Source organism: Stomoxys calcitrans, chromosome 5, assembly GCF_963082655.1.
Source record: "Stomoxys calcitrans chromosome 5, idStoCalc2.1, whole genome shotgun sequence".
NCBI classification, from domain to species: domain Eukaryota; kingdom Metazoa; phylum Arthropoda; class Insecta; order Diptera; family Muscidae; genus Stomoxys; species Stomoxys calcitrans.
The window spans coordinates 637001-661168 of record NC_081556.1 but is presented as its reverse complement, the minus strand read 5'-3'; the positions used below and the strand labels follow the sequence as shown (position 1 = coordinate 661168).

Genomic DNA, 24168 nt, shown 5'->3' with positions numbered 1-24168 from the left:
TAATAATGTCGGTGCCAAGTGTGGTTCTAATCGGCTTACATAGCACAAATATAAAGCAATCCCACGATTTGATTTCTTGAGCCTCCCTCCTCCTCCTGGGGACGCAATTCCTACCTGTTTAATTTTGGAATGATGCCTTTTGTTATGACTTGGAAAATTCATGCGAAGTATGATCAAAATCGGTCCATACCTCATTAACCTATCTTTCGATGTGGCTTTCGATATTTTGCAATGCAAGTATAGGTACAATACTATTGAGTATTGGTACAAAACTAGGAGAGTACATTACAAGTCCTAGCAAAAGTGGAAGGTAAATACATACATATTGTTGTACGTATGTAGGCCAATTCAATATTGTCAAGTCTAAATTGGGAAACCAACTGTCCTTATGTAAATTAGCCGTTAAGCAAGTGAACTAAAAACCACTGTTCGGCTTTGATGATTTTTAACAGCGCACGAGCGCATATAAGCAGAGACCACCCACCTAGACAGAGACCACTGGCCTTCGTCAAGAGAATTGGCGAGAACCGTCATCTGTGTGTTTATGTTGTTGTTTTTTACCTTTTACACATCACAAGGGGGAATTTATTAGATTAAGGTTTATTGGTCAAATCCTATACACACACACAACATACATAGCTACATACACAAGCATATGAAGAAGTGTAAACAGAGCCAAACAAACCACTTGGGCATATTAGCCTATAGACAGATCTGCGTATGCCTCCAAGAATGTATGTACGTATGTACATAGCTAAGACTAAGTGCGGCTGCGTAGAAGGAGTGCCTTAAGTTAAAAACGACAACTTTTATGTTGTCGTTATTTGGCATTTCGTGAATTCGCGTTGAATTCGCGACACTGAATTGGGCATAAATTTACGAATCTCATAAAAATATTTTATGGAATCAATAAAGTTGAATGCAACAATGATCAGACATCATCGTTTTACGTTTAGGGTGGCAGAGGAGCCTCACTCACGTCCGATGCATGAGGCGTATCGTAGTTTTCTGGTTTCGCCTCACCGTCCATTCCCCTTGACGACCCCAACAGTACCATTGCAGTGAGTGGTGCGGCATTTGCATAATGTTCGAGACTTTTTTAACGACGGATGATGGCTGACAACGATGTGGTGGTTCTTGCGTTGTGTGTCCCGTACGAATTCAATTGGTTTTTCCATATGCCTATATTTGAATGGTTGCTCCAAAACAACTGAACCAATGCAGCACAACGGCCAGAAACCACTTTATTTATCAAAGCATTTATTGATGAATGGAATCGTGTGCGGCCGAATGAACGATTGTTTTAGTTTCGAATGATACATTTAAATTTTAAAATCTCGTTCTATGTTATGTTAACATATTTTTGGATAATGTTAACATAATTTGACGTAATGACTTCATTTGAAGTGAAGAGATACAGGCAGTATTAATGCTCATCGCCGAAGCGATGTAAAACTATAATGCACCGCACCAACACCAGCAGCACATTAGACAGAGACGGCAAATCAAAATGGCCGCAGAATGGCTGAACTGTTATGTTAACAGTTGTTTTTGGGAGATTAAAGATATAATCTCCAGAGAGTGAGAGAGCAAGTGGGTATGCGAGAGGGCCATAAGATACACAGACACACCACCATCACGCACTAATGAAGTTGTTCCAGTCGCATAGCCATCAGATTGAAAATGATCTTCGGGTGAATAGCACGTTCCGTCGGATGAATTTTTTGGTTTTGGTGTCGGTCGTTTCCGCAAGTTTTCGACGAATTTGTAATGAAATTGTTTAAAATAATTTGAAAAGCGAACATATACTCAACTTCTTAACAAAAAAAAAAAAAAAACAGATCCGCCGGGTGTTTTTAAATATCATCTCATCAACAATCTATCATCCTCGCCTTGATTGAAATGACGAAAAGTAAAGTGAAGTGAATGCAACGAAAGGGAAAGAAAGAAAAAATAATAAATGCATAAAAAAGTGGTTTGCAAAAGAGAAAAAATGCATATGGTTGTCACTTTTTTTTGGTTTTGTCTTTGGAAAATGATTTTAAATAGTGTCTTTAACTGCACTGTGTAAAAATCCATAAATTAGATGGCGTTTTTGTCAAATTTTAAGAAGAACAATTTGTTGTGTGTGTTTTGAATATTGAAGATATCAAATAAGCGTAAAGAATAAAAGAGCTAAAGCGTAATAGTGGATGAGATACCCGTCGCCTACACTAGTGTGCGGGAGAGATGGAAAGATAGAGAGAGAGTGAGCAAGATTTTGAGAGAGCGCAGAGTTGGATTAACACAATGTTTTTTTTAATTCAATGAAAATAAAATACAAGCGTGACAAAACACCACAATTAACGAAAAGCTAAAGCTTAAACTAAAACAAAACAAATCGATCATCTCGGACCTCCATTACCACAAAAACAGTTGGTTGCATTGCCCGCGAATCCCTTAGCCAAATTATTCAAAGTGAGTGCTGTCTGTTCGTCGTTTGGAGGCAATTTCCAATAACAATTGATTGATGAAAATTATACAACGACAACCAAACACAGCATTCAGCCCACAACAGGGCGCTCACAAGTATTGTGCCCAAAACTTGGCATCACTGTTTGCAGAAAAACAAGGAATAAAATAACAACACATTGCGCATAGTCGCACTTACTTGGAAATATGGTTGTGCCCACAATGGATAGTCTGCCCCGAGTCCCAGACACCCACGGTGATGTGGTTGACGAGAAGCTATTTTCCGATCTGTACATTCGCACAACATGGGTTGATGCCCAAATAGCCCTGGATCAAATCGACAAGGTATGTATGTACCACCACTACCACTCATATGATAAATATTTTTCCCATTCATGCGAGTATTTTGTCATTTTCCACATTAGTTTATGCTCATATATAAATTCTAACGAATGAATTTATGTATGTACATATATACGCAGTATGTGTGTATGTACACATGTTTCTTGTAATTTTGTATTTCTACATCTATCCGATACAGAAAACACATGCGCGCACACACATACACACATGTATATAAAATGTTGTCTTCTGGGTATTGAATTCATTCTCGTTGACAAATGCCCCCTGCCGGCGTTTAAATTTTTGCTATCCTTTGGTGGTAAATTCAGTATGATCCAGGAAGTTTTGCAGATAATATTAGACAATGTTTAGTTTGAATATGGCCCCTGATTCGAGCCAATGATGACGAACGTATTTTAAAAATGTCCAGTTTTCCAATTTTCTAATGAAGCAGTTACTTTGATGAAATATTTTTTATATGACATTAAAGAATTTGTTTATCTTAAACGGTGGTTTTATATATCCTTAACTTATTATTAAATACCACAATCTTTAATATAAGAGCGTACCTAAATTTTTTAATACGCTCTTATGTTTTAAAAATGAGGATAGGTACTAAGTTTAAAAATTGTTCAATAAAGTTATCTACGAAGTAAATCAGCGATCGAAATTCAAATCGGAAGGTTATAACCGTTAGTATTTAGTGGCTTAAATTTAAAGATAGCATTTGTTTATCGTGCAAGTTAAGGCGTTTTATTAAGTAGTGTATTAAGCGGGCTTTCTATCTTAGTTTGTATGGAAAAAATGCTATCCCCGATTAGCTAAGCGGCTAGTCTTATCGCTGTTTATTAAAACATATGGTGTCATCATTCAATGTCCTTTATTTACAATTGGAGTATATTAAATATAGTACAATAAATATTCAAAGATTAAACGTTCTGAAATGCAAAAATTGCTTAGGATCAAATCTCATTAATGAATGCCGAGAAATATTTATTTAAAATTAAAATGACTTAATTTGTTTTTTTTTTGTTGATACTTGATTATATCGGATGTGTGTCAGTGCTGCCAACGTTAAAACAAAATTTGCTTAGGATCAAATCACATAAATGAACTCCGAGAAATATTTATTTAAAATTAAAATGACTTATTTTGTTTGTTTTGTTGATACTTGATTATATCGGATGTGTGTCAGTGCTGCCAACGTTAAAGTAGAAAGCATTTAGCGGAAAGAGCGTTTTATTTATCCATAAGCTAGCGAATCCGCTAGACTGATAAATAAAACAACCCAATTGATTCGTTTTGTTCAATTGGTTTTGGCAAATATCTGAACTGTGCACATCAGTTGAGATGTTTTGCAAATTTAATTGTTTAGAAATCCAACATAAGTTTTGTTATGAATTATTGTTGAAATTTATTTTCTCTTGCAATATTTACATATTAAATTTTGTATAATTTGTCATTTGTTTTTTAGAAAGGCAAGTGATGTGCCTTGGTTGATATAATTTGGGACGGTGTTCGTTATATATAATCTTGGCGTTTGTTTGGGTTAACGTGCCTTTGACTTGCCTTTGTTGAAAATATGTTGTATTGGCCTTTTTCACCCACTACCTCAATATTGTCGTTTAAGTCAACGGACAGGCCGATATTTATGAAATGTGGCTGATATAATTTGTTGCGAATTTCGTTTAATTGTGTATATTTACATACCAAACTATTTGGTAGAACACAGACTATAATTCTATGACATTACATAGAGACTGTCTCTACATAAATACATTTTTTGGATATCGTCAGAAAGTAACTTTATTTGATTGATTAATTTTAGATAAATAGGAGCCGATATGACCTATTTTCAAAGACCCTACTATACCAAAAACAAAAAGGTTTGACAATTTTCAACCAAAATATTTTGTATTTTGTAGGTTATCTCTGGTTTTGTAGAAATGGATTTACATATATAGCCACAAAGATTACGAAAATAGATCTGCATTATATCTCAGATTCAAGCTCTTATAAAGTTTATTTGAAATATGTGCTCTTCATTTATATGGCTAAAATTTTTTTTATTTTGAAAAAAAAATCATGGAATTGAAATGAAGCAAAACTTTTATGACCCCCTAAATAAGGAAACCAAGATTCGAGCTTAATTTGTTGTAATATTCAACTCCATCTCCATGTTTTTCTAAAAAACACAAAAATCTGAAGATCGTCAAAAATTTATTTTTTTTATTATCGCAGCAAACTAAATTTGTAAAAGTAGTTCCACGCCTGAAAAATAGAGTGTTTAAGTTTGAAGGTCTTACGACTTAAACCTTTGAAAAAATCTACCGTATCATGCTAAATTGAAAACCCGAAAAAGTGTAAGTTCAGGAGCCTACTACAACTAGGTGATAGCAAGACCATATTTTTTTACGGAATATGAAAGAGAATGTTTTACACTTTCGAATGATATACAATATTTTGTTAAAGCTTAAAATTTTAATTTAGAATTGAACTACACTTTTGAGTTTAATTCCAGACATTGCGGCGTGCCGCGTCGCGAAGAAAAACCAACGCTGACATTTTTTTGACGATCTCGCCATGGTTCGAACCCATGTTACATTGTCATCCTGCATTTAGAGGATGTTTTATACCCATCATAGAATGAGGCTATAGTAATTTCGTCATTCCGGTTGTAAAAACTCGAAATGTTCGTCTAAAACCACAAAGCATATACAGTGGCACGAAAAACGAAATTTCCGGAGTAAAAAATTGTTCTGTCATATGTCTATTGTTGCTAGAATTGTTTGCCAAGCTTCCCAGTATTATAATTTGATTGAAATTTTGCATGTGTTGTTTTGGTATGACTTCCAACAACTGTGACGACTATGATTCAAATCAGTCTATTATCTGATATGGCTGCCATGTAGACCGATCTCCCGATTTGACTCCTTAAGCGTCTAGAGGATGCCGATTTGGCTGAAATTTTTTACGTAGCGTATTGTTTTGAATTTCAATAACTGTGTCATGTATGGTCTAAATCGGTGCATAACCTAATATAGCTGCCATATACACCAACTGAGTCTCTGGAGGGGGCAATTACTACTCGATTTTTCTGAAAGTTTGGAGGTGGTTCTTCTATGACTTCTAACAGCCATGACAAGTGAGGTACATATCGGTCTATAACTTTATATAGCTCTTGTAAATGTTGTTGAAATTCCTTCAAAGAGCTTGTCACATGCGATCCATGATGGAGGGTATGTAAGATTCGATCCGGGCGAAATTAGTGCGTTTTTACTTGTTTTTACTAAGACCATAAAGACTGTTGAATTAAAAACAATGAACTTAAAATAATTTTTAATAAAAGTTATAGGTTTCTTCTTCCTTTTAAAAAGTTTTAGAATTGTTAAACAAAAGGCGGATATATATTCCAATTGTCTTAGATTAAGCTGGAAGATGATGGTTCCAAAACACCTTCTAGGTATCCATTGATGCCAACAAATGCCATATGGTGATTTTTATGGTGTACAAACTTTTCATAACGTTGAAATGACTTTTTACTTTCGCATTCATTAAAATTGTATAAACCTTAGTCAATTTTTTTAGGATTGGGGACCAAATAAATTTATTTCAAATCAACTTTAAGTTTTGTGAATAAAGACCTTATACTCTTCCTCCAGTATTCACAACACTTATTGAAAATTTCCAAAAGGTATATTTGAAAGATTTCCTTCATAGAAAGTTTTGTGAATACTGCCGTTAAAATATAATTATGTAAGTATAAAAATTCCTTAATTTTAAGAATTCATCTTCAAGAAAATGAAATTGTTCCTTAGAAAGATGAAAATTGGTCGTCTTACAATGTAATACAACAAATTTTCAAAGTTCGAACATAGTACATTGTAAGTGTAGTTTTGCTACAAACATCTACAAAACTTAATGTAGACTTGAAATAGGTTTATTTGACATATTTCCATTATAGAACTGTCAAGTAAACCTATTCTAAGGCTGCAATCTTTAGTGGAAATCGGCCCTTAGGCATTTATTTTGAGAATCATTAAAACTCTCCGGCAACCCCTTCCCGAGTTGAAAAGAGGGTGCAGATATTAATCCGCCCCATGCAACTATGGACATACACCTAAGCCAGTAATCGGCTTGTTGTGCGCTCTAAAAACTATAAAGTAACATCTAAAAAGAAAATTTTAATTTAGGAATTCCGTGCTACTTACAAAATCCTTAATTGTTTTCAATACCACTCCCCTAAGTTGGTTCATGTCTGGTATTGTGTCCCCACCTAAGTGCCGGTATCTGTTAGACGCGAAAGCCGGGCAATCCCCGTGTTAGCACCATACCATTCCACGCATTCCGTGATCGCTCGGATCTCCACCTGCAGGACCGTATTATGGTCAGGCAGTCTAAAACAGATCTCAGTCCCTGGGTTCGCAAATGTAGACCCCAGGTCCACTCTGTCCTCTAGCTTTGATCCATCCGTGTAACATGATCTTCCAGATGGAAATACTAGGGTTCCGTCAATCCAAGACTGTGCCGTTGGCAGCAGTGCCTCGCACTCGACATCGAGGTTCATCTCAGATATCCGATCGGAATCCTCTTCCCTTCCTTCCAGGTTTTCTATCGTCGCCTCGATTATACCGCAATGGTATGAGCTGCTCCCATCCTCAATCCATTGTCCAATCGCCTTAAGTCTCATAGCCGCAGTGAGGCAGCCTCACACTTAATCTGTATGTCAATGGGTTGGATATCTAGAACAGTCTCCCAGTCTGCCCTAGTGCGCGCTCCGCCTATGCCAAGACAACATGTTTTCTGGTTTTTTTTTTCGGTTACGGTTACGGTAGCATAATTAAAACTTAAGTTTGGACCTAATAAGGTTTGTTTTTGACATCAAAAGGACTAGTGTGTGTTATGAATTTGACTATTTAATTAGGATTATTGGTAACCACGATATTCGTGCGGTGAGAACGATCTGGACATTTGTTACAGACGAAATGACAAATTTAATGTACGTACGTTGTGGCCAGCGATCTGTACATAAACAATACGGTACAACAACAACAACAGCAACATGGGAAGACAGACGAAAACGTAAATCTAAAATAATGAAGACATTAAAAACGCTAAAACCAGCGAACACACACAGGCATTCGACGATGGCGGTGGTAAGACAGATAGACAGAAAGACGTACGGACCGACAGCCGACCACAGAGAGAGATTGTAGTATCGTTGGAATTGGCCACAAACAAACCCATTCAAAGCATTTCAACAATAACAGCCATTAAGACACAAAAACAACAACGGCCACAATACCAGCATCATCACCATTGCCATCATCATTATCATCTTCGATCCAGCCCTAAAGCACAACTTCATTACGGCGCTTACAAAAACAACCTATGGACAACAAAAAAATAAACCTTGGATATTGTAAGATGTAAGAGAGAGGTATGGATGGATGGATGGATGTGTATGGAAGTATGTTTTTTGGTTGGATGGATGGATGGATAGATGTATGTATCTGAGTCTGTGGACAGACTACCGCATAGTGCCCAGCCAGTCCCGTAATAAGAAAGAACACCGAAAGCAAAATGAATGATCATCGTTTTTCTTATCACTGGTGTGGCATTCTCCAGCGCGCGCATTTGCCAGCAACGAAACCCCCAGCTAACGTGACGGACGGCCATAACATAAGAAAGGTTTTCCAAACAAAGTTATTCTAATGCTGCCTCCAACAGCCTTCTAGTATTGGTTGGGTGGAGTCGACCCTGTAATACCCGAAAGTAGGTCTCCTAACATAACAGCGTAGATTATTAACCATATACATACACAACATGTTCGCAGCTATAGGCAAAACAGTTATGAAAAAAACTTTGTGGCGTTTTTGGATCAATTTCCGATATCTTTACAGTTTAAGGCTCTATCACACTACATGTTCTAGTCTTATGACATGTCACTTTTTATGTATCATTTATTATGTGTGTCAAAATTTCCAATTTACATTCGATTCATTATTTTTGCTATCACACTAGGATGTTATTTTTGTATGACATAACCTAAAAATGTGAGCAGAAGCTGATTTGTTGTGGCTACAAATTGTTAAAGTTGTGAAAACAATTTAATTTGGGATTGCTTTCATTTAACTTGCAACAAAAACAGCAGATTTCTTTAAGTTTTTTGTCAGAAGGAATAGAACACCGCTCAAATCGAAAAAATAGCAGTGCTATTTTGAAAAGTGATTTTCATGTGTTATTTTTATTCGTATGTATCACACTATGTGTGCAACTTTAACAATAGCAAAATTTGAAAGACAAGAACATGTAGTGTGATGGCACCTTTACCAACTGGAAAAGCACAAGAACTACATTCACAACAATTTAAAATTGCACCAGCACAAAAGTGCATAGTGGCTCCAAAACATGTGTACTCGTATAGTAATACAACATTTTAGCTTTTTTTGGAGTATAATTACCCCAAAATATTTGGGGTGATTTGGCATTTAAATGTACTATGATTTTATACACTTTATTGTGTATTAAAAATTTTACCTAAAATTGGCATACAAATTTTATTTCGCGTTGTGCAAAAGTAGCGCGAAAACAGATTAATGAACGAAAGGCACTCCGATAAATCTATATGCTGCAATACGCGCACATTGAAAGGTTACTCTTTGGCAATCAAAGATTGCTGGGTAACAGGTTTTGGCTACTATGTATGTTGTTGATGTTACACTCAGAAAAAATGCATACCTTTTCGGAAATTTATTACTGAATGAACTACTTAAAGAAAAAAAGATTTTTAGTTCAATATAACTAAAACGTTCATTCCCATTTTTTGAGCAGTAATATATTCTCGAAATTAAGAACATTTTGATAAACACACTTCTAATGGTGAGATATTGTGTAAATAGAACATGGCAAAGCTGAACAAAATAAGCATGACCTTCTTTGATGAAAATAAGTGAGAAAATGTTTTGCTGTTGTGTTGTTAGTAAATATTGAAATGGGAAAATAGTCGAAGACTCAAACAATACTGATGTGGATGAATGCTTTATAAACAGAAGGTTCTTGGTTCAATACTCGGGTGGGACAAAAGTTAGATTTTATTAAATTTATAATTGCAATGTTTCATTGCAATGTTTCATATTAAATTTGTATTATTCACAATAACTGAGCACTTGATAACGTGGAGATGGGGGATGCAGGCGGAAATAAATGGATTGAGTAATTAAGATGTGTCCAATGGATGCTCCAAAGTGTTCGGAAAAGCGATTTTTTTAATAATTTTTCCATCATTTTCAATGCTCTTTGGCGTTGAAAAGTATAAACAAGTACAAACAATTTCGAAGCTATAAAGAAATTGTTGAACTCGCAACGAGCATATTATTCTTTAGCGCCATAGGAAGCTAAATATTTCCTAAATTGAGTTCATTTTAACTAGTGTTGAGGTACAACATTTTTTGAGTATAGGTGTTTTTTTGAGTAGATGCTATATGTTCTTTTTGGCATGCTTCTACCATTGCAGAGCTCACTAATTAGTGAGTAGGTGGACTGATGATGAAGTATGGCTTAGCGGACTGGTGATGAAGCTTTGGCCAGCATGGAAATAGCTATCTCCGTAGCCTGCCCACATATACCTTAACATTTAAAAAAGGGGTTTTTTGCTTTCTTTTCTAAATAGAAGCAAAATCAAAGCCCATTAATTTCATCTGGACAAAGAAATTCAACAATAAAATTAAACAACAAAAAAAAAAAGGAAAAAACATAATATTTCCTTATGTTACAAAAATTTACTAAACTACGGAAATTATATGCTATTATCAAAGAAATCGTATTTAGTTCATGTAATTGCAGTAAGAATGCATAAATTTCCAACATTTTTTCCCTAATACCAGTTAAAAAATCGTTGACTGAAGTTTATTAAATCAGAAAATTTACTAAACTGCGGAAATTATATGCTATTATCAAGGAAATCGCATTTAGTTCATGTAATTGCAGTGAGAATGCATATATATCCAAGATTCTTTCACTAATACCAATTAAAAAATTGTTGACTGAAATATGTATGGAAAAAGAATATGTAAGCCAGACGAGAACTTCAAATTAGTCCAGCAAATCTCTAAATTTAGGACAAAATTATTTCTGTTTGTTGCCAATTTAAAACTTAGTTCATGCTCGTTCTACTTTTTATTGCATTCTCTATAATTTTTTCTCTCAGAAGTTTACTGACATCAAAGAGTGCTGCCCGATTCCGAATTTTCCATTTTTTTATATAGAAAAGTTTACATGACTAATCTACTGTTGCCATAATAAGCAGGAGATTAACAACTCGCGCGTCATTGATACATAAGGTGCCCTTATTTTCATATTTATTATTTACCCGACTTCAAAGAATTGTGCAAAAGTAAATTGGCCAAAACGAACAATAGGCACGTCTACAAATATTTCCGGTTTCCGCTTCAAAACAAATTCAAATAAGCCGCCTTCATCTCAACAAAATTCCCCACCCCATTATTTTTAATTCTTCTCTTCACTCCCAGTCTCTCTATCTCGTATGCCGCTTCTAAGAGGTCTATCATTAATAATAATAAAGTTATCAGCATTTCCGAAGATATCGAAGACTCAGAGAAAAGAAATTATGAAGACATTAAAAACAGACCACACTCAGTGTTGTGTCTTTCTTTGTTTTTGTTTGAGGGGAAACAACAGCAGCCCGAAGGGTATGACGCAAGAAAGAATCCAAAAACACACACACACACACTCACACAATTGTTCATGGCACCGGAAAGAAACTTCGTCGTCATCATCTCGTATCCACATAAAGTAGTAAACCTTCTCGCATTCGGCGAAAATTCTACTCAGGAATCGAAAAGTATGTGGCACTCCAGCCATACGGACGGACAGACATTCGACAGCATGGGCAAAACACTCAGCCGATCACTTATGAAGATGTTGTGTTTACCTGGGCACGGTTTACAACGATACCCACATTCATGGCTCGGACGGACGAATGGTCGGATAACTCAACCTTACCCGAATTGTTTTTATTTTGATTTCTTGGTTTTTCTCTCTCTCTCTCTTCCTCAAAAATAAGACATTCATGTCAGTCGGCTCACAAACACGCCAATGTGCAAGCTGCTGAACGACTGCTAAGGTTTTATGTTTTTCTCAGTTCGATTTTGTAAAACGAAAAAAAAATCAAGATTCGTTCGTATTATTAACAGTGTGAGCCACGCAGCATCAAGAAGCAAGTGTTGTAAAGGGTGATTTTTTTGAGGTTAGGATTTTCATGCATTAGTATTTGACAGATCACGTGGGATTTCAGACATGGTGTCAAAGAGAAAGATGCTCAGTATGCTTTGACATTTCATCATGAATAGACTTACTAACGAGCAACGCTTGCAAATCATAGAATTTTATTACCAAAATCAGTGTTCGGTTCGAAATGTGTTCATTCACCGTAACGTTGCGTCCAACAGCATCTTTGAAAAAATACGGTCCAATGATTCCACCAGCGTACAAACCACACGAAACAGTGCATTTTTCGGGATGCATGGGCAGTTCTTGAACGGCTTCTGGTTGCTCTTCACTCCAAATGCGGCAATTTTGCTTATTTACGTAGCCATTCAACCAGAAATGAGCCTCATCGCTGAACAAAATTTGTCAAAATTTGAACACATTTCGAACCGAACACTGATTTTGGTAATAAAATTCAATGATTTGCAAGCGTTGCTCGTTAGTAAGTCTATTCATGATGAAATGTCAAAGCATACTGAGCATCTTTCTCTTTGACACCATGTCTGAAATCCCACGTGATCTGTCAAATACTAATGCATGAAAATCCTAACCTCAAAAAAATCACCCTTTAGTTCCACAAACACTGGGCTCTTAAACAACAAAAAGTTGTAAACTCAGCCGGAACATCGCTGGTTGCGCGCACCTTTAAGAACTTTTCATTTGTTATTGGTAAAAAAGCTAAAAACTATCTGCCTCACTTTTTGTGACACCATCAGAGTTTTTTGTAAAAAAATCTCTGGATTTGGTTGATTTTTTTAGATAATAGGTTTTGAAAAACCCTGTCTACACTGCTCTTTAAATCTGGATTCAATGGCTCGATCATAAGTGTTTCCTTTATAAAATCAGCTGAAGAGAGTCTTAAATCCGAATTTAATGTGGAGTGTAAACGGATTTAAACAAACTTGCTGATTTCCGCACAACTTATGAAACAATTTTAATGATGTATTATGTTATCATTGAGATTTTTGTATTGTGTCAAAAAAGTAAACGCGAAAAACATGTGTTTTCAACTGTGAAAATCGAATATAGTGCCGGCCATGTGGCTGGAAAACGTCTTATGCATAGGTCACCAGTCATTCTGTATGGTGACCTATGATGCATAACGTGACCATCCCAATTTGACAATAAAAAAGGTTTTTTACAGTAGAAACGCGGGGATTTGGCGGGATACCTTTAGAATAGAAATAAACAGTACTCCTGGAACCTTCCATATACACTAAGTTTTAAAAAACCTTTAACAACAAATAATTTTTTTTATTTCTTAACTCTCGCAACCACTGTTGCCACTCAAGAAAATTATTTCTTACCAAAGTTAAAAAAAAATACTACCAAAGCCTACCAAATGCTCTATAAGCCGAATTTGGATAAACCGATATTCCGATTTAAGGGATTGTTCCCAGAAATACGCTTTTACTACCCATTTTTGCCTACATCGTAAGTTGCGTACATCCCTCAACATCTATTTCCGATTGAAGGCATTGAACAGGTGAATTTTAAACGCACAAAAATCGAATTTCTTACCCAGAATTTACGAAATTTGGAAGAGATCCCTTAACACTCGTACCAGTTACTGTCAGTATCAGAACTTGCGCCCTCTTTCTAAAATTGTAAGCAGTGAGACGCCATGTATCAAAATCCATGATTTTATTCTGCACTCGTAACGAATACACACAGATAAAAATATTTTTGAAAAACAACAACTTTTGCCGAAAAAACGCCGACGAAATTTGTTAATTTTTCTGCAACAATTTATTTTGAATTTCAACGACCCAAATTCAAATTTGTTGTTGGAAGGCACCCTTTGCAAGCCAACATATAACAACAACAATATGTGCATAAGGAAGACAAAACACCATTTAACCCGCCAGCACATGTGCTTTGCTGCACAGCTTCGGTGTGGTGGTGTTTTCATTTTCTTTCGCGCCGCTTGTCTTCTTGGTTTACTGATTTGCTCTCAGGTTTCTTCTCTGCCACTCTCTCTACTAATACCCTAAAATCTAATTTTGTTACTTTTGCCGCCGCGTGATATGAACTCATGATGTCATGTTCGGAGGTATTGCACGCATCCTCTAGCCTACCGATATCACGTTATTCAAGCTGAAATAATTCAATAAGCATTATTGCACAGTACTAAATGTCTCAATAAAATTCGATTTAAAAAAAATATAAAGAGAATTCAAACCTGGGTTTGCAAGTACTTAATGGCATGGGAGTCTTATGTGCTACATAGTAATACGCGTATTTTAACAACCAGCTCAACAAAAGAATTTGTTGAAAATCCAAAAAATTTCAATTATTTTGTCTGTCAAGTCTCTATAAACTTACTTCGACATATAGTCTTGATTGATGCTTTAACAACAAATCATAATATTTTTCTTTTCAAACCAAGTCACTAAATCAGGTTTCATAAATGTCCCAGAACCTATATCTTGGTTTTTCGCCTTACTCATTCCCATATCTATGTATGCATGCCATGTTTGTCGTGCTTGCACTTGTTTTGTGCCGAAAATCTGTACTTAGGTTACTCTGCCCAAAGAAATGAAATCAATCTCCTAATGCACGGTACATGTGTAATGGCCATCAAAGTGAAGATAAAAATACGACCGGCAATGAGAAGGCCAAATAAAAGCAGGCGCCATCCATCCCATCACGTTGAATATACGGTTGTACATACTACTACTGTTTGTCGTAATCGTGTACTGCCGGATTCAGTGTTAGATCAAAGACAAAGACTTACGGTATGTAATGATATTGCGACTTTTGAATCTCAGATGTTGTCAGTATATACATTTCTACCGATTTAATCAATCCGCATATACACTGGGCTATATGTACTTAAAATATGTGATAATGGTTCGTTCCATCCTAATGAATGTAATGCCATCTATGCGTTCAAAATCGCGTTTTTATTTACCGAATCTTTATCAGCCCTATTCTGAATAACAATCCCTGGAAGTTTTTTCCTAATCCCTTTTCCCTTATTCTGAATAATAATCCCTGGGAGTTCTTTCCCCACTCCCTTTTCCACTATTCAGAATAAACTTCGAAAAAGGGAAATAAAGTGTGATTTTTTTAAGAGCTATGGGAAAGTTTTTCAAAAGAAAAAAACACATAACATTCAGAAAAATGTATGAAATCTTCTTTTTTAAATCGATAATACGGTCCATATAATTTAATGATTGAATATTATTTCATGCAAATGTTAACCGTGACTGTGCCTCGCTTAGTCCAATTTTTGCATACTCTTTCCAAGATTTCGGCCGATATCTCACGAATAAATGCTTCAATGTTGTCTTCGAATGCATCCCCCACAAAAAATAGTCCAAATAGTAAAAAGTCGCATCATCTTTGAAGAAGAACGGTCCAATGATGCCACCAGCCCATAAACTACACCAAACTGTGACTTTACTGGACGCATTGGTAGCTGTTGCAATGCTTCTGGCTGATCTTCACTCCAAAGTCGACAATTCTGCTTATTTACGTACCCATTGAGCCAAAAATAAGAAGAAGAAGCGCGACATGAGCTTTCTTTATAGAGCACGCATTTCGAAAAATAAATTCTATAATTTTCTAGCGTAAACCAGTGTTACCAAAGAGATAATACCTAAAAACACCGTTTATCTCCCAGGGACAAAAGAAAGTATTCTGAATCGAAATAAAAGGGAGAATGAGACAATAAATTTTGGGAAAAAATTCCCCCAATCAAATGAAAGGGAGTTGGGATGAAAAATTATGAATTTAATTATTATATCGGTTCTTAGAACTCTTACAGAATTTTTTTTCACTTTTTCATCAAAAACAAGTAACATTTTCTTAGGTTCTCTCGGTTAAAATATGTAAAATAAATATATGTAATTTGCATTTATTTATCGGTTTTATAGATAAAGACGAAAATTCTAGACGAAATAGGTGTCTGAATACACATAGGTATTAAAATATGTGGTTCATATTTCAAAATTCTTAGACCCGTATGCATAAACCAGATGTCGCTAAGTTGGACGCCGTTCGGAGTTGGATACTAAAAGGAGTTAGAAATGGGCAGCATTCATTGATATGCAAGAAGTTTTCTGCCTGTACTTAATAGAATGTTGGTGGGCAAATTTACACTTTATAGCATCAATTATTCAAAAATACTTGGCGTCACATTTGGCAGCATTTACCCCACAGGAGTAGGAAAAAATCCAAAAAAAGCTTTTCGGCAGCACTGCGTTCGTACCAGCCAATAAGAAACGTGCAGAAATGTTGTATGTCTTTGTCAAAGATTATGGGATTCTTTTCCCATTTTCTTTTCATTGAAGAATTCGTTTATTATTAAAATTACATATATACACCAAAAAAATGCTGTTAGTTTTTCGCATTAAAAATACAGTTTTCGCACATACTCCAACTTTTAGGGCTCCTAATAAAAAAATACAATCATATTTGAAGATTTACCTACAGCGGTCAAAAAAAGTATTCATCATTAGCAAAATTGATAATAAATTCACTTATTTTGGGTAATTGAAGAAAATTTAAAGTAAACAAATAATGCAGTTTTATGCAATAGTTTATTTTTCGTAATCAGCCTTATTACGGTTGTCGAAGACGTAGTCGAATGTCGATTTTTTTGGAAAACGGTACTACGGTTGTCGAAAATGTACAATCTGTTACAATTTTCGTAACACGGAAGACGAAAACGACTGTCAATGTTGGCTAAAACAGTCGATCAATTTTTTCCATACGACTAGAGACGTCGCCGCATTCAATTGACAACAATTGTTAGCCGTTGGTTTCATCCGCTAACACGCCGTTAACTAATTTTAAATTTAACACATTTTTTTGACATTTTATATTCGACAATAAATAAATATAACAAAATTGTATAAAATAAATTATTTATCTATTTTTAACATTGGGTAAATTTGCGGTATTTTACCAAGAAAACTTTTATCTTATGTCGACCGCTGATATAAAGTTTATGTCGCCGTCACTTGTTTTGTGTCAGTTGTCGCCGTAAAAATGAACAATCAGTCGTCGTTTTCTGAATATATTCACATTTGTTTACAAAGATGAGCTGCAAAATGTAAGTATTTGTGTTTTGTGAGAAAATTCATTTAATTAATTATTTATTTATTCCAGGAATAAAATAACCACGCAACAACAGTTTGCAAAAATGATGGAATTGTTGGAGGCAAATCCAAATCTTGCGCGTGCGTACCACAGCGGCCTACATAAAGTAAATACCAAGGAGGAATGGGCGAAAATTGCCATTGAATTAAATTCCATTGGGCCTCCCATGCGCCAAGGTACGGAATGGATGAAGGTGTGGGCAGACTTCAAATGTAATTTGAAAAAGAAGCTGCTGCACAACAAGGCAGAATGCCGTGCAACGGGAGGAGGGCCACACAAACAATTTGTGCTGACGACAGTGGAGGAAGCTGCCTCAAGTTTGCTGCAGCTAGACTCCATAGTAAATTCGGATGGAGAAATTGGAGTCTCAAATACTCCACTTAAGTCCAGCTATTGCCCTATGGACACCACAAAGGAAAATGAGAGTAGTGAGTATATCTCGACACCGCGAATTCGGAAAAAAGTGGAAACAAAGGCTGACAAGACAGAGAAGACTGCGCTGCTGGAAAACCAGCTAAAAGTCCAAACCGAGCTATACTCTCAAGTGAAGGACTCTCTACAAAATGTGGAGAGATACAATAGAAAAATCTTCAAAATTAAAGAAGAAGAGCTTAAAATTTACAAAGCTGCAGAAAAAAGGGAAGAAGAAAAGTTTTTATTATATAAAAAGGAGTTAAAGAGCAAAGAAGACTTCAGAAATAAATTGCTAAAAGCAAGAACGGAGGAAATCGAAATAAAAAAAAGGCGAATAGAGCTGGATGAATGGAAGAGCGGCATTCGGGAGTAATTTGCTGATCTCATTTAGTTTTTAACTTGAAAAGACTGAACTAATGTAATTTGTTTTGTGTTCCTTTTTTATTTTATTTTATAATCTAAGTGCCTGAAGTACCTTTTATTTTAAATAACTTTAATAAATATCCAAAGACTGCATAATTCTCCTTCTTATATTTAAAGCAGTGGCGTCTTCGCTAGTTTCATTGAGGTTCGACATTGCTTCATTGCTAGGAATTTCTGTGCTTTCATTGGGCTCAACTGCGGATTCAATTTTGTAATGAATACATATGTTATGCAAAGCAGCACAAACAGAAGTAATTTTTCCAGCCATTTTCGGTTTATAATGCAGTTGCCTCGCTCCTAAAATACATCGAAAACGATTTTTGAGGACACCAATTGTACGCTCCACTACATTTCTAGCTTGTGAATGTATGTAATTAAAGCGGCTTTCTGCAGTTCCGTCTTCCGCTGACCTGAATGGAGTTATCAAGTAGGGTTCAAGAGGGTAGCCTGCATCTCCTACAAAATATGACAAATTTATGTTGGTTTTCACTATAAAAACAAAATGTTTAATACCAAGCAGCCATGTATTAGTTTCGCCATTTAAATAGTTGGTCTTTAGAAACTCTTTTAAGTCGCTTGTATTCCACACCAATGAATCGTGAACTGAGCCGGGATGATTGGGGGATATATATCTGATTCTAAGTTTATGGTCGCAAACCTGTAATGAAATCTTTGAAATAGACTACGACTCTTATTTAAAATAGGATTTTGGTTTACCACGGTAGCATTTAAACTATAAAATCCTTTTCGATTATAATATTTAAATCTTTCACCAACTCCTGGAGCCAAAATTTTGATATGCGTTCCATCTATGCATCCAATAATGCCGGGAAATTTAAACTTTTTATAAAAATAATCCTTTATTTCAAACTTTTCCACTTCCGTCATTCTAACCGATATCCATTTTGGACAAATTTCACTGTGCATTGCATCAATGCATTCTGTAAAAATTTTGCTTACAGAAGACTGTGAAAGCCCAACATTATAGTCGTTGCCAGCTCCTTTTTGGTAACTGCCTTCAGCAAGTATGCGCAATGTTACCGCCAACTTCAATTCTTTGGGAACAGCAGACGACTTTATTGGGTCTTGCAATTTACCCGATATGCTTTCCAAGACGTATTTAAAAGCATCTTTATTCAATCTAAAAAGGCCAATGAAACTTAAGTGCAGATAGGGATTATAAATTTTAACTCATTTCTCAATTTCAAAACTTACTTTGAATTGGGCATTGCAAATATGTCCGAATTCTGTCTTATTTCCTTACGCAAAGCACTCATATCACATTCTGTATATGCCTCGTCGTCTTCATCCGAAGAAAAAAAATGTCCCAAACTTAACATATTTGTTTTATTATATTTATTTTATTTTATATTGAGAAAATTTCAATGTTGCCTTTGGCGGACAATTATGTAAAAAGTAAACATTGTTTTGACAGTATAGCACATCTTTTACTTTTCAATCTATTACAAAATAACAAGAGTCGAAAAAGTTACATAATACCAAAAATAATCGAAATCGACAACGACTTCGACTGCTCTCGATTTTCGTCTTCGACAACCGTAATAAGGCTGAATATGTTTTAAAATAAATTCAAAAAATAAATTTAATTAGCGCAAAAAATGCAATTTTATATAATAACACCAAAAACAGAACAAAAAAAGTATTCATCATTGATGTGCTATCATCAAAGTCAAATTCAAATATTATTTGGGAATCCCCCTTTTCTGTTTTATTTAGTAAAGGAGGCTTTGCCCTTAACAGCAAATATTTAATTTCATTGAAAATATAGTTTTTTGTCAAAATAGGTCGTAAGCAAAACGAGGTTTCTGATGAGGTAAAAGTTTTGATAATAAAACACCACAGGAATGGTTTAACTCAAAAAACTATCAGTGAAATATTAAATAGACCACGATCTACTATACAATCCATCATCAGAAAGTGGACAGAAACGAAAACTGTTGACAATAAACCAAGATCTGGTCGACCAAAAGCACTTTCAGTTGGAGATGTGCGTTGGCTAGTGCGGCAAGTTCAGAAAACTCCGAAGACAAATGCGACCATTCTTCGTAAAAACACTATGGAATATTTAGGGAAGGAAGTTACTACACAAACAATTCGAAATACACTCAAAAGGCATAGTTACAGAGGAAGAACTGCACGTAAGAAGCCCTTTATAAATAAAATAAACCGAGTGAAAAGGCTAAACTTCGCAAAAATGTATGTAAAACAGCCCGAATCATTTTGGAAAACAGTCATTTTTGCAGACGAGAGCAAGTTTAATCTTTTTGGGTGCGATGGAAAGGTCATAGTGTACAGAAAACCAAATACAGAGCTTGAAGAACGAAACACAGTTGCTACTGTAAAACATGGTGGAGGTGGTTTAATGGTTTGGGGGTGTATGGCGGCTTCAGGAGCGGGAAATCTTGAAATTATTAATGGAGTAATGGATCATAAGTATTACATTGACATTTTAAAGAGGAATTTAAAATATAGTGCTGTAAAACTTGGGCTTGGTAATAACTTTCAATATTATCAAGATAATGACCCCAAACATTCTGCTTTAAATACCAAGATGTGGATGCTGTATAACTGCCCCAAAGTCATTAAAACTCCTCCTCAAAGTCCCGACTTGAACCCAATTGAACATCTTTGGGAACATCTCGAACGCAAATTGAGAACGCGCAATTTTTCGAGCAAGAGTCAAATGCAACAGGTGATAATGGAGGAATGGACTAATATAGACCAAAATATAACCGCTAAATTAGTCCAATCGATGTCAAACCGTTTAAAAGAAGTTATAAGACGCGGTGGTCGAATAACAAAGTATTAATTTTTTTAAATTATGTTATTTATTTTTTTGTTTTTTTGCAATGATGAATACTTTTTTTGTTTAATTTTTTGTGTTCAGCTGTAAAATGGCCCTTTTTGTTCCAATAAATACTATTTTTTTCTTTAAAAACAATGAAATTGTGTACATATATATCACACAAGCACTACTGCATCATTAGTTTAATATGTTTTTATTCCAATTGTCTTTTGTAGACTTATTAAAAAAAAAACATTGAATGATGAATACTTTTTTTGACCGCTGTATAAAAAGTATATTTACCAAAAATTCAATTTAAAATATTTTTTATACGTTTTTTTGTCTATAAGTATGGCTCTCCCAAAATGTGATCAATATTCCTTACGCTACCAAATTGAATTGTTCTTATTTTAAATAAATAAAAAACGTGGTATTTAAGTTTGTTTTCTAGATACAAACGTTTTGCTGCAGAAACAACTTTTGCACTCCTTTTGGGTCAGCAGAGCGATTTTCGCCCTTATCTTAACTGTGTTTAAAGTCCAAAAAGTGTATGTTATCTGTTATAATTCCCAGTCACATCTTTTATTGCTTTTTATGTGAATATATGAGTTTTCTTCTATTCCGCACAAAAATTTCAATGCGTATGATGTGTATTTGACAACTGAAGCAAGTCTTATTTTGGTTTGTATTTTTTGTGGCTGGTCAATAAAATGTATCTTCTCAAATATTGTTGGTCGTCAAATGAAATTCGCACTCAAACGATTGGCCCTTAAAAAAGTAATTGGTGTAGAAAATTGGAAAGAAATGCACTTTTTTTTAATTTTTGTCAGTTATTACAAATTCGCACAAACGATTGGCAGGTAAATCAAAACCACTGTACTTACAATTAGCATGCACTTATCGGAACATAAATTCATTTTCAGTTTCTTAAGGTCCTCATTTGATTTGATGGAAAAAATGGTTTTTGTTACCTTTATTATTTGCTTTCACTTTTTTAAAACAAAATAACAAAAGTTCTGGTCTCGTCAAATGTTGGTACTAGTTCAGATTCGATTGCATTTTTCTTGGTTTTGTTATTTCGTACAGCTAGATTTAATTTTCATTAGGTTAGGTTAGGTTGAAGAAAAAGGTGCCCCACGGCACTATGGACACACACCTAAGCCAGTGATCGGCTTGTTGTGCGCTCTAAATTCTAAAAAGAAACCTCGAAAAAGAAAATCTAATTAAGGAATTCTGTGCTACTTACAAATCCCTAAATGTTTTCCTTACCACGCCCCCAAGTTATTTCATCTCTGGTATTGTGTCCCGACCTAAGTACTGGTGTCTGTTGGCCGCGAAAGCCGGGCAATGACATATGAAATGCTCCAACGTCTTATCATCTTCCCCACATGTCCTACACATGTTATCACTTGCCGCACCGAATTGGCAAAACTGTACAAAACAAAGTTTTTTCAGATGACGGTTTGAACGACATTGTCTGCTTAGATGTCCTCTACATAGTAAAATGTTTAAATTATCAATGAGAGAGAAAATAAAAAAATTTCAGTGTATTTCTCGACAATAAAATTTTTACTTAAAGAAGTCTTTGGAGACAATGTCATGATTGATGTTTGAACTGCTGGGACATGCCCGTACATATGCAAGAAATACATACATACATAATCTGGTGAATTGCCAGCAACTTAGGGCCTTTCCATTACTTCAATGCTGACCCTCAAAAATTGTTCAGAAACACAAGCCGGCATGCAAGCAGCTGTTGCCATACTCCAATGTTCACACATATACTTACGAGCATAACATGTATATGGCTACGCACATGCTTCAATGGGATGGGTGTGTATCTGTGTGTGTGTGCATGTATTTTGGGACCATCATACAACGTGGGTGTCCTCCTAAACGTGAATACAGATACAGATCACCCCTATGTTTGTTCATTTTGATTTTTTTTCTGTTCCCCAAGATTTAATGTTGCCGCATTGATTCGCGTAACTCGATTCGAATAAAAAAGACGTCGAATTCGAAATGCTTTTTATCAGATCGACAGTCATTTGTTTTATGTGATTTTACATATTATGTAGGTACATATGTGTGTATGTACGAAGTTTGTTGTAGTTAGGTGCATGCGTGAAGTATGAAGCATGTACCTACATACATACATGTGTGTAAGCGAATATTGCATTCCGTTAGCTGCCTAGTATGGTAAGTGAAAAAAAATCTACTTTTCAGCAGATGTGATTTACCAAATTGATTTAATAAATTGACATTTGAAACCAGATGTGGACAGAATCTTCGATAATAAAAACACTAGACGAATAAGACGCAGCTGACAACTTGCAATACTAATATTAAGAAAAATCTTTGTTAACTGATTTAATGAAAAAACGACATCGTTGAAAAACGCCAATTAGCGAAACTGCGCAGATGTAGCAAAATTTACAAATCCCTTCCAAGGTGAAGGATATCACCATGGAAGGCATTTCTAAATTTCCTTAAATGCTTTCTATCTACAATCTTGGCAGCAAATCAGTTAAGAACTGGGTCCCTCAGTTGTGGAAGATTTCAAAACGTAGTATCGATGTTTTAGAAGTCATAACGAGGATCTTAATGCTTCATATTTTTCGAATGGGGTGCTAATTGCACATTCCAGGTTCACAAAAATCAAATCGGCCAGCGGTTTCCAATGGAGTTATATCAGGTTACAGAAGTCAAATCTCTTTGTATGTCAGCTATTTCAACCTATATACTGATTCGGACCATTCTTATGTGAGCCGTTGGAAGCCATCGTTCAAGATGTTATGAAAGCCATCAGACCTACCACAATAAGAAGTATTTGTGAACAATTCCCAGTGAAACTTTAATAGCTCGAAAATTAGCGTGCTTCCGACAGAGGTACGGGCAGAACGTATATAGGTATTAACTATGTAACACAAGCCCTTGCCATCAAGAACATGCGAAGAAGGTCCCAAAAGTAACCCACCTTACATGTAAATGGTGGTAGTAGTATGAAAGTAAACGCTTTTGCAACCTTCTAAAACATATGTTTTAAATTTCAAGCCGTCACTTTCAAAATATTTTTAGATATGGCAAAATTGGTAAATATTAAAAAAAAATTGACAAAGATCAATGAATTAAAGTTCGAATTGCTTCAGCAAGAACCTTATTCGCCGGATGTAGCTCACTCGGAATATTTTTGGTTTCCAAACTTAAAAAATGCCAATGAAGAGGTGGAAGTTGCAGTTGATGACTATTTTGAGAAGCTATAAAACAGTTCTTACTGCAAATAGGGTATCGAAACTATTGAAAATCGCATGAAAAAGTGTATCGAGCTGATGGGA

The 24168-nt window shown here is 35.3% G+C and overlaps 3 protein-coding genes across 5 annotated transcripts in view; 2 read left to right on the top strand and 1 right to left on the bottom strand.

Moving 5' to 3' along the window:
• The first annotated feature begins 1226 nt into the window (after positions 1-1226).
• The window catches only part of LOC106082355 (protein patched), a 32653-nt gene continuing 9711 nt past the window's right edge, over positions 1227-24168 (top strand). The window contains exon 1 of the mRNA XM_013244813.2: positions 1227-2796. Within this exon, the coding sequence (XP_013100267.1) occupies positions 2659-2796 (138 nt within the window). The 5' untranslated portion in view covers positions 1227-2658. The remainder of the gene's footprint in view (positions 2797-24168) is intronic.
• LOC106089111 (uncharacterized) lies at positions 16642-18123 on the top strand. Its single transcript, XM_013254885.2, has 2 exons — positions 16642-17143; positions 17200-18123. Exons 1-2 carry the CDS (start codon positions 17130-17132, stop codon positions 17975-17977), a joined length of 792 nt encoding a protein of 263 aa, XP_013110339.1. The 5' UTR covers positions 16642-17129; the 3' UTR covers positions 17978-18123.
• On the bottom strand, positions 18022-19600 carry LOC106089110 (putative nuclease HARBI1). 3 transcript variants are annotated; one of them, XM_013254882.2, is made up of 4 exons: positions 19243-19600; positions 18745-19186; positions 18541-18685; positions 18022-18483 (listed from the first exon to the last, which is right to left on the bottom strand). In XM_013254882.2, exons 1-4 carry the CDS (start codon positions 19365-19367, stop codon positions 18098-18100), a joined length of 1098 nt encoding a protein of 365 aa, XP_013110336.1. In that variant the 5' UTR covers positions 19368-19600; the 3' UTR covers positions 18022-18097. The 3 variants fall into 3 exon arrangements, with proteins under 3 accessions (XP_013110336.1, XP_013110337.1, XP_013110338.1); XM_013254883.2 differs by having other exon boundaries at positions 18748-19186; XM_013254884.2 differs by having other exon boundaries at positions 18745-19168.